The sequence below is a fragment of the Nomascus leucogenys genome, chromosome 5 (assembly GCF_006542625.1).
Source record: "Nomascus leucogenys isolate Asia chromosome 5, Asia_NLE_v1, whole genome shotgun sequence".
Classification (NCBI taxonomy): Eukaryota; Metazoa; Chordata; class Mammalia; order Primates; family Hylobatidae; genus Nomascus; species Nomascus leucogenys.
Window position 1 is genome coordinate 3,430,373 of NC_044385.1, and position 11,307 is coordinate 3,441,679.

The following is an 11,307-nucleotide window of genomic DNA, read 5'->3' on the forward strand; positions in this document are numbered from 1 at the left end:
GGTGAAGACACTGGAAATTTTACCAGCCGAGAGAGAGCTTCTCTCTTATTCAGGGTAAGATGTAATTACAGTGTGGTAGCGCTGGAAGGGACCTGTTTTACATGTTATGTATGTTACACACCAGCCCTCCGTGTCCTCCAGTTCTGCATCCTTGGATTCAACCGTGGGTTGAAAATACTGGAGGTAAAAAGACAAAAAATAACAATGAAACAACAAAAAAAATTAAAAATACACAGTATAATAATTATATTTACATAGCATTTATTTTGTATTAGGCATTGTAAGTAATCTAGAGATGATTTAAAGTATATGGGAGAATGTAGATTATGCAAATATGAGGGCATTTTATTTAAAGGGACTTGGGCCTGTGGATACCAAGGAATAACTAAGGTAAAACAGCATAAGTGGCCTGTCCCCAGTTTGTTAAATATCAGATTATTGATTAGTGATCATCAATATTTTCCCACATTCATACAGTGCTGCCTCTGAAAACATGGTATGGAATTTTTTTTTTTTTTTTTTTTGAGATGGGGAGTCTCACTCCGTCACCTAGGCTAGAGTGCAATGGCGCGATCTTGGCTCACTGCAACCTCCGTCTGCCCCACCTCAGGTTCAAGTGATTCTTATGCCTCAGCCTCCCGAGTACCTGGGACTACAGGCATGCACCACCACGCCTGGCTAATTTTTGTATTTTTAGACAAGACAGGGTTTCACCCTGTTGGCCAGGCTGGTCTCAAACTCCTAACCTCAGGTGATCCAACTGCCTCGGCCTCCCAAAGTGCTGAGATTACAGGTGTGAGCCACCGTACCCGGTGGAATTTTTTAACTATTTGGTTACGACTAATTTGGATAATGTAGACTGCATGCAGCTTTGATTTGTGCCACTAAGAGTGGGCAGTTTAACTGTCTTCCTTTTTGTCAATCAGTAAAAATTTTCCCTCAACGTGTGTTTGACAGTGTCATTCACTGCTAAGTTAAGGCATTTGGTAAACCACACAGCCTCTGCATCATAACCTTCCTAGCGACAGCCACAAGAAAAGGTGGGCATGGGAGGGAAAATGCTCTTGTGAATTGAACTGGAGCAAGCTCCACTTTTCTTTAGAAAAAGACGTAGATCAAAATAACTAATATTTTCTTCCTTGCTCTATTTCTGTGCCTTCCATGGTACATCAAAATAATAGGACCAGTAATGGCCACAATCCTATTGACTGCTGGTATCTTCCCCCCAATATTTCTTGAAGCATTTCTTAAGCATCTAGCTTGTGTTTTGTTGTATTTAATAGATTTTCTTAAAGTACTGTACGGATTAAAACCAGAAATAACTTCATTTTCCTAGAAAGGGATAATTTCTCCCGGAGAATAAATCCTGAGGATTTAGTTAGATGCTGTGGGTATTCTTGTATTTTAAATAATATTTTAATGGGAGCAGCTGATTGACTTTCAAAAGGATTGTCTACATTGATAGTAATTCTGCAGTTATTTTTCTGTTCCATCAGTCTGCCAGACAAGTTCCATGTGCATATTTAAATTCAGAACGAATTATACTTAAAAATATAAACCCTGCATACTTCCCCAAAAATGTTTAGGGCAGTTAAAAACAACTCTTTTGGAAGATGACTCACATTTTAAGAAATGAGAGAACACTGTCAAATGATGAATGCATTTAAAAAATAATTTGCAAAGCGATAAAATCCCTTAGTTTAAAATCTTACAATGACATTAGCTATTACAAGAAGTCAGTAAGTATTTGCTGCTTTTTAATGGGATAGTAATAAGGTTGAGGTTTTTGTTAAGGGAAGTTTACTTATCGTTAAACTCTATACTTATTACTACAAGGGAAACTCTTTCCAAGTACATTAAACACTAGGTTTTATAATCCTTTGCCACACTGCCAATAAATTCTGTTCACATTTTAAGGATGACAAGTCCACTATATGTAACACGTAAGAATGCTATCCTGGTAGTAGACACAGGGCCAGAATAAATTGGCAAGTTTTCATTCCATACAAGTGTGGGAAAAAAAATGACTACAACTTAAACTTTATTTACTTGATTGAGAGCTTATTGCACATGAAATGTTTTATGTGGTTGATCTTAACTTCGTTTACACTGACTTCTTTTCTATGCTCAAGATTGTTCAATTGCTGCTGTTGCCGTTGTGTTTTCTTTCAGGATCGAGGTGGGTACCTTCATATAATATCTTCTTTTTTATTTCTTCTCTGGCAATTCTTTCCTGGATTCTTTGCTTTGCATAATTATACCTACAATGAAACCTTGAAAGAAAAGAATATGAATAAATTGTTAATATAAAGTCCTACAGAAATTAATTTATGAAATTTCTCTATAAATTACACAAAACTTAAATACTTACAGATGACTACCCTGAGACTGAAAAATATGTTCTAATTTATAGTGCTATTTCTGGGCAGTTTTGGTGTCAGAATACCTATCAACACATTCTTTTTTATTAGGGAAAAAAAGGATGTCTACATAAACAATTTGTAAAGTGATAAAATCCATTAGTTTTAAGTCTTCTGATAGCATTGGTTATTATAAGAAACTAGTATTTGCTCTCATTTTTAATGGGATAATAATGCTATGTCTACATAAAATGATTTCTATCACCTTAAATAGCTTACTGTAGAAATTCATGTATAAATGGAACCATATAGTACATACATACCGTACTCTTAGGTCTGGCAAATATTTGAGGTTCATCCATATTTTATATTCACTCATCAGTAGTTGTAAACACATTCTTAAAGTAGCATTTTCAGATATGAATAAGCAGGGATGAAATAAGTATTAGGGTAAGGGAAATGGTTGAGGCTTTCCTAAGTGAAGTGTAAAACAGCTTTCTTTTTAATGGGATGTCTAATATGCATTTATCTGTTCAAGCATTTTAAGACAGATTTCCATGAAAATGTCCTGAAAAATCAAGATTCTTCATTGAGGGTGAGGATCTCCCAATGGGAGATTGCTCTGAAAAGAGCATGTGCTTTTTGAATTAGATAACCTACTATAATCATGGATGTTCTTGAATACTTAGCAAACATACCAGCATCCCAAAGTCACCAAGATAAACCCTCCTACTCCAACATCACATGATCTTCTAATTCTACCTGTCAAAGATAAGCATAACAATCAGAATATGATTACATGTTATATACATTACTCCATCTAAAAAAAAATCGTTCATTACATAGAGAAATGCTTTTTTAGTACATAGAGAAATAAAAAACACAGATACTCACTAGTGAACAAAAAATGTCCAAAGCCAGCCACAACCGATCCTAATGAACCATACAATATTGAATCCCGGGCGCAGGGGGTATTCTCAACATCTAAAAATCCTAGGAGCTTAAGGGACTAGAATGAAAAAAAGAACCTAGATTGAGTAAGAAAGTATTTCATTTTGGGGTGCTTTGGCAAAAATGACAATACACCATTTCTTTTGTTGCAGTTGAGGGTTTAAACTAGAGTATGTGCCACGTGACAACCTAAATCAGCTTGCATTGTCTTTGTCCAGCTTTGGTATGCAGTCTGAATGTTTAAATCCGAAAACCTTAAAAATTGGACCAGAAAACCCTTAAGCAGTAGGGTAACTTTGAGCTGTATCTTAATTTGCTAATCAACTGACTTGGAAATAGGAGAATACATTTTATGAGCTCTTTAAATGAGTTTATTTGGGAATATGCCTATCACTGGAATTGAAAGCAGCATAGTTTGCTTCAGTAACTCCAATAATTTGGGAAGCAGAAATGGAAAAAGTAATTTGAGTCATGTTTGCTTATGTAGTGCCGTTTAAAATTCCCCTGGTAATTACCTTTCATATTTTATTAACTAGGTTAACATCAACTGTGGTTGTAAGAGTAAATGTTTCACGTTAAGATAAACATGGGCAATATATTAAACTGTATTCTAGTCTCTTCTTGCCTGTGAAGTGAGGCTGCACTTGATTACATTTCTTTGTTCATAATACGTGGTAACGACAGCTAGGTGTGGTCAAAAACACAGGGATGCAAAGAGCTGGATTTTTATCTCAGATCTGCCACTAACTTTTGTATCCTTTAGGCTACTTTTGTTTCTGTGGTCTCAATCTATAACATGAATGGGTTGGGTTAACTGACTGAAGTTCCTTCAAGTGCTAAAATTCTTTTTCTACAGTCTTCATTGGATTTATATATTTCTTTTTCCTAATATGTTTAACTGGGATGTCTGTCACTGTACTTCAGGGCGGCAAGACAGACATCTGAAAGTAACAGTCACACTGTTTAACTGGCATTTCTGTTAACACAAAAGTTTAGAAAACTCATGGTAACTTACTTGATTAAGTGTATATAAAATTTTCAGTAAGGCTGCTTTTAAAAGCAACCACTGTCCATTTAAAGGTTTCAGTTATCTTCAATGGGTTAATATTGTTTGGGGCAGGACATTAAACTAGAAGGGATTCTATAGGATGAGGTGATACCTAGAAGGTAATACATTGTAAGGCAAAAGAGATTAGAAGAAATGGGGAAAGGACAGTAAAAGGCAAGTCAGATCAAAGGTTTAAACATGAAGATATTCTCAATTGTATTTCTGCCTATGTTTGCTTCTTTGGCTCAAGCATCTGTTGGAAGAGACAAAATGTGACTTGGTTCATAATAAAGCAAAAATTATTTACTCTCGGATCATTCTATTCCATTTTTTCCCTCTCCCTGTCTGGCCCCCTGCTCCCACCCACATGCCTAACATAGGATTGCTTCAAAGCTTTGCAGTACAGTTCTTCACATTACCAAGAGGTTGGGGGATTTCATTTAGCAAGACGACTTTTTCCTATCAGCTTGAAAGCCCAGGGGACATATGATCATATGGGTAGTGTTATGCAGATGGGGAGTGCTGGACTTAGCATTTCCCCAAGGATGGGATGCTGGGGCCAGAGGGTTAGTACCAGTTTTATCTAGTCTTAGGTGCAAAGATGCAAGTGTGAGACCAGCTTGTACCACGGGGTAGAATTAAGTATTTTCTAGTCCCACTCTCAGATTCTGATTTAGATTCATTGGAATCTATGTTTAGAAAAAACTCTAGGTGTTTTTTTCTGATGACTGTCAGATTGGGGAAACACTGCTTTAGGAAATTTTATTTTATTTTTTAATAAAAGTAAATTTGCAAACAATAGGAAAATAGCTCAGCTGGCTTTAAAGGCAAATATCTAAATAGAAGCTACGTATCTTATTTAAAATAGTGCCTTCCGAAACAAACCCAATCCCCAACAGAACTCTCTGGTCCAAAATAATAGTGGTTGATCTCATAATTAAGAGCTGCTGGTGAGGGGGGGTGGGTATTAGTGCCAGGCTCTCTACATGTTTTGTAATTCTCCAACCTCTCTGTGAGATTACCTCTGAAACAGGTTCGGGGACTTAGGAGGCTAATAATAAGTGTTGGCAGGAGTGGAGGTAGAAGTCAGTTTCACCGGAAAGCCTATGACATTTCCATTGTGCCAAACCACATCATTAAGAAGTAACCAAGGCTGGAGGGTTCGGTGGGGAGCTTTCTAGTTGTCACATATCTAAGGAGTGATATGATTTCAGTATACAAATCCCTGCAATTTCTATCAAAATGGGAAGAATATGCAATGACTTGAGCCTGTATACCTTTACAGTTAAGTACACTGAACTGTAAAATGCCCAGAAGTGGAGATGAATAAAGGATCCCAGGCATAACTCCCTTTGAAGTATTCTATTTATATACGGAAGTATTCTGTTCATAATATACATGCCTTTAACATTTCTCTTCTATTCCTTAAGTAGCCTGCAAACTTAAGATTTAACTCTTTGCTACTAACAAATGGGAACCCTTAAAAATAAATTAAGGAAATGTTAGACATTTTTAAAGCTTAGATTTAGAAAAGCAGCTTTACCAGCTCACCCTGATGAATCTAAGGAAAGCTCAAGAGATTTCCAAGCCAGAATGTCAATAATGTATAGAAATAGATCTGATCAGAGACAGTTGATCTTCCACCACTATATCTGCCTCAGTGCCCGTATTTGTCTTTGGCTGCAAAGGATGAACTGGCCCTATTCCTGTCTAACACTAGTCTTCCCACTTGGGCATTTGAGTCCCCTTTCACATACTCAAGGGCTTGGTTTCTATAGCTACCCCTTTCATTTGCATCGTTCGTTTTTTCACTTGCAATAATTTACTATCAACCCTCTTGGCCAGGCGCAGTGGCTCACCCCATCATCCCAGCACTTTGGGAGGCCAAAGTGGGTGGATCACCTGAGGTCAGAAGTTCAAGACCAGCCTGGCCAACATGGCAAAACCCTGTCTCTACTAAAAGTACAAAAACTAGCCAGGCACGGTGGCACATGCCTGTAATCCCAGCTACTCGGGAGGCTGAGGCAGAATCACTTGAAACCAGGAGGTGGAGGTTGCAGTGAGCTGAGATGGCACCACTGCACTCCAGCCTGGGCAACAGAGCAAGAAGACTCAAAAAAACCCAAAATTCCTCTGTACACCCCTCTCCCCTCATCAGCCTCCTAAACCACCATCCTTTCGGGGCAAAACTTAAGTCTAGGTGTGCTTTTCTACCTAAAACCTCCCGTTCTCCCTTTAACTCACTTGAGTGAGGTATCTATCCACTGAACTTCACTTGACACGAGTCAAGACCTCTAAAAGACATCCACTGCAGTCTATCTTAATCTGAATCTCAGCATATGTGGCACAAGTTATCATTTGTTTTTGAAACTTTTTTACTTTTACTTGGCTTCAAATACGTCTCCTGGTTTTCTATTTCATTGACATCTTTGTTGCTGTTCCCTCCTCTACAGACCTGATTTTGAAGTGCCACTCTTACCTCCTTTGGAATCTAGTCTCTTCCTAGGTATCTCAAGGCTTTCAATTAAATGCCATTATATGATGACTCCAGATTTCTAAATCAAACCCTAATCTCTCCCAAGCTTCAGCCTCATTCATCTGCTTAATGAATGACACTTTTATGTATAAAAAGCACCTTGAACCTAGTATTTGCAAAATATATTTTCACCTCCAAACCTTCCTCTTAATGGCACACTACTCAACCAATTTTCAGACCCAAAACCTAAGAGTCATCCTTGATTCCTTCATCAAATCCACGTTAAATATATTAACAAGTCTGGAAGGATCTACATTCTAAATACATCCTGAGCCAGACCACTGCCCACCAACTTCACTGCTAATACAGGTTGAGCATCCCAAATCTGAAACTGATATGACATCAAAAGAAAATGTTTCGTTTTTTTTTTGAATTGGGAAGCTCAACCTGTCCTATCAAATTACCATGTATCAACAGTACCTTTCAGATCTTGATTCTACTCATAAAAATGTGTATCAGATGACATAATAAGTCCTCCGTAGCTTCCGATTATGCTCAGAATCCTTACCATTGCTCCAAAGGCCCTACGTGATCTCGTGCTCTTTCATATCCCACTCTTGTCCACTAGTCCAGGCACAGTGGCCTTGCCATTCCTCTAACAAGCTGAGATGGTTATTACCGAACGAACATATGCTGCCTTTCTCCTGGATCTTTGCATGACTGGCTCAGTAGAAGTCTTGCTTATTGATTCCCCCCAGTAGAATGTCAGCTCCTTAAAGGGATTTTTCCTGTCTTGATCAGTCTAGTACCTAGTTTAGTGTCTAATACTCAGTAGGTACTCTGTAAATATTTTTTGAATGGGTGAATTAAGAAATTACCTGAATGTGAATTTACCTGTATGTACCAAATTTCACATTTTAAAGTTTCTTACAAGGACAAGAATGTGGCAGAGGACAGTTTTTAGGGGCTAGTTCTATCAAGGTATGCCAGCTTGGTAACTCCCATTTTTACTTCAGGTTTGCTAATTCTTATAATAAAATAATCCTCCCTGGGTTGTGCTGGAATGATCACTGACAAATTCTTTAAAACAAATAACCACAGGCTTCCTTTCTGACAGCACCTTGGGCTGTTAATTCGTCATAGCTTCTATTAATTTAATTAGCTTTTTGATGGGCTCTGATAGGTACTACTGTTTCATGAGCAATTTTTGTTTTTTTGGCCTCCCACCTCTGACCGTGCTCAGTTTGAGGCTTATAACTATCTTCATTTCAACAACTACAATATTGTTTTGCGACTTACTGATGGGCCAATTAAATAGGTCAATGTTGATCCTCTTTTTTTTTTTAAATTTCCAATGGATTAAACCACCTTTATGACCTTTAAAAACAGCAGTTATCTCCTACCAAAAGTCCCACTCAGAATTCCAGTGTTTATCACAAAACTGAATCTAGGATTTACTGTGTGTATACAAGGATCTTTTTTTTTTTTTTTTTTAACACTAAGCTTATTCCAAATGGGCAGTGTATGGGACAGTAAAAACAGATAAGGCACCAGTAGTACGTAAATTGACAACCTGTTGGATATTAAGTATGAAAACAAATTATACAGTACTTGTTAATATTAACCATATGATCTGATGTCTTGGCCAAATTTAGATGGAAGCCTACCAGAGAAGCAAGCAAGAGCAAGAAGTGAGCAAAATTTCCAAGCTGAGAGAATATCTTAAAAGTATATATTAGGAGCCATTTAGCACACAGTGGGTCTTCTATAAATATTTGCTCGTGATTAACCAATGTTACGATCTCCATAGTTTATATTAAAACTTTTTTCCTCTTGCATTATCCTGTTCTGCCCTGAGGATATAAATTGGGTTCTCTGCTCTTAATAAGGAGCCCAGGAAAAGGGGAAGACAAGATCATTTATTACCTTCCAATATGATAAATGTAACGACGTACAAGATGCCTGGGAAGATGGGGAAAGTACGTAAGTCAGCTTTGGTGAAACACAGGAGCCCTTCCAGGGAGAGCGCTTGCTTTAGCTTTACTATACCAAGAATTTGGGTTTTATCCTTAAAGAGATGGGATGGGCTGCTACGACTGGATGTTAGGCAGAGGGATGAAAACTGTCCAGTTTACAGGCTGGAAAGGGCCAGCGGACAATAGTGGAGGGTGGATTCAGGAGAGTATGGAGACAGGGACACCAGCTAGGGAGGCTACTGGTGATGGGGAAGAAATCTTAACCTTTCATCTCATCGTAGTACAATCAAGTCATCCCTCAGCGATTACTCCTATGTTAAATGTGATGAATACAACGTGTTAAAGACAAGGCACCTGTCCTCAACGGAGTTTTAATCTCTACTATTAGCCTTTACTAGCAAATTACAGTGCAGTGCCCTTAGCAGCAAAATTTTCTCGCCAAAAGATTCAGTATTGTTAGCTTAGTTCATAATAACCTGTAGTAAATCATTAGTACTACTGGTCCCCTCCTCCCTCTAGTTTTGTTCAATTTTGTCCCGGCAACTTAGATTAAAATATTGGGGGCTTGGGATAAGGACTAGGAACAGTTAAAATAGTTTCAAGCCCATGGGTGGCCGAGAAGCCAGTGACACGTGCTCCGGGCCTAGGAGCTCCGCGGAGACCGTCCTTACCCACCGCCCACCCGCGGCGCGCGCCTCGCGGATCCCCAGGTTACCTTCCTCTCCTCGGGCTCACCGGGCTCCGGCGCGGCGGCCATGAGGACGACTCCGCGACTCCACCCGCCCTGCACCGCCGGGGTCGCCGGAGCAGAAGCCCGGCCCGCCGCGCCCCTCCCCGTCCCGCCCCCACGCGACGCCGCCTCCCGCCCTGTCCCGACGCGCCGGCCGCCATTTTAGGGAACGTTCCTAACGCTCCGCAGTGGCCGCACCGGGCCGGGCTGTCTTGTCCTTTGTTCCATCAAGCGGGTCACACTTTCTTCCCAGCCCGGCACACAGCCTGCAGGGGCGGGAGAGCGGAAGGAGAAGGGTTCAGGAAACAAACCGGCTCCCGGATTCCTGGCGAGGCGGGGGCGTAACCGAGCCAGACAGCTCCGCTTCCCGCGCCAGCCCCCTCCTCCGCCCCAACCGCCATTTCTAACCGTCTCCGGCGCGCGAGCTCACATGCACGAGCCCCGGGCGCGCGCCGAGGGGCGGGGCCGCCGCGGTGGGAGCGGGCGCGGCGCCGCCGCTTTGTCCTGCGGGGTGGGCCCCGCAGCGGGGGTCGGCCCTGCCCCAGCCCACAGCCCGCCCCAGCCCACCGACCCGGAAGGCGCTCCGCGCTGGCTCGGCGGCCCTCGTCCCCTAAGTGTCCTTTGTCCTTCCGGCCACGGGACGAGCCCTTGGTGCCGGGGCAGCCCCACTCTGCACCAGCAGCCATTTAGTACCCCGCGCCTGCCTCGCGCAAACGGGGCTCCCACGCCCACCCCACTTCCTCCTTTTTATAGTTTCATTACTAAGTGACTTTAAAATAGCACCGCGCAGTTCGCCTAAAGGAGACTGGGGACAAAATGGAGGGAGCAGCTCGCTAATGAACATGCGTCAGGACGTTGGTGTCCGCGGGGAGGGCGCGCGTGGGGCGAAGTCTTCCGGCATCCCCGAAGAAAAATGCCTTTGCAACGTGCATTTTTGATGTGAAGTCGTGTTCCACGTTTCACTCCTCCCTAAGACTGCGGCATAACGTGAAACAAAATACTGCATATTGGCGAGCTCAATCGAGAACGCGTGCATGCAGGGTCGAGCCCATTTTTCAGCCATCGAAATAATACAATGCAATTTTTTCTAGTATTTATAATTTTTTCCGTTTAACCTTATGCCTTCTTTATGTACTTTTACATTTCACGTTTAGGTTATATGTAACCTAAGGGCACTCCTTAGGAGACTGGACTTGTAGAATATGTCATTGTGCAAAGTCATGCTGCTTCGAATTATGCTGCTCGCTAGCACACAGCAAGCGCTCAGTGTTAACGATGTCGAATCATATTAAGTACTGTTCATTGGGCGTTTTCTTACTCCGTAACGAGCTTACTTGCATGGCCATTTAATACCTTTCTACAATCCCAGTAAAATACACAGTGTAGGATGTGTATTTATGTGTCACAGTTTTTTTTTTTTTTTTTTTGAGGTTTTTTTTTTTTTGCGGTTGGGGGGGGGTTGTTTTTGTTTTTGAAATTGTAGTTAGAAGCTACATACTGTGCCGGACGCGGAGGCTCACGCCTGTAATCCCAGCACTTTGGGAGGCTGAGGCTGGCGGATCACGAGGTCAGGAGTTCGGGACCAGCCTGGTCAACGTGGTGAAACCTCGTCTCTACTAAAAATACAAAAATTAGCCTGGCGTGGTGGGGGGCGCCTGTAATCCCAGCTACTTGGCAGCCTGAGGCAGGGGAATAGCTTGAAAAGGGAAGGCGGAGGTTGCAGGGAGCCGAGATCGTGCCACTGTACTCCAGCCTGGGAGAAAGAG

The 11,307-nt window shown here is 41.3% G+C and overlaps 1 protein-coding gene across 2 annotated transcripts; it reads right to left on the bottom strand.

Annotated features, from left to right (window-relative positions):
• Positions 1–248: 248 nt before the first annotated feature.
• LOC100606669 (cytochrome c oxidase assembly protein COX20, mitochondrial) lies at positions 249–9,961 on the bottom strand. 2 transcript variants are annotated; one of them, XM_003267333.4, is made up of 4 exons: positions 9,527–9,961; positions 3,255–3,369; positions 3,059–3,122; positions 249–2,273 (listed from the first exon to the last, which is right to left on the bottom strand). In XM_003267333.4, the coding sequence occupies exons 1-4, from the start codon at positions 9,566–9,568 to the stop codon at positions 2,138–2,140; spliced, it is 357 nt and encodes a 118-aa protein (XP_003267381.1). In that variant the 5' UTR covers positions 9,569–9,961; the 3' UTR covers positions 249–2,137. The 2 variants fall into 2 exon arrangements, 1 of the variants encoding a protein (XP_003267381.1); XR_004030049.1 differs by lacking the exon at positions 3,255–3,369 and having other exon boundaries at positions 249–3,122; positions 9,527–9,846.
• Between the last annotated feature and the right edge of the window lie 1,346 nt (positions 9,962–11,307).

Bases quoted from the DNA above. Each gene is read 5' to 3' on its own strand.
- LOC100606669 (XM_003267333.4), bottom strand. From the start codon at position 9,568: ATGGCCGCCGCGCCGGAGCCCGGTGAGCCCGAGGAGAGGAAG. The intron at 3,370-9,526 runs GTAACCTGGGGA...TTTTCATTCTAG, and splicing joins GTGAGCCCGAGGAGAGGAAG to TCCCTTAAGCTCCTAGGATT. The intron at 2,274-3,058 runs GTATGTTTGCTA...TTTTCTTTCAAG, and splicing joins TTGGTGACTTTGGGATGCTG to GTTTCATTGTAGGTATAATT.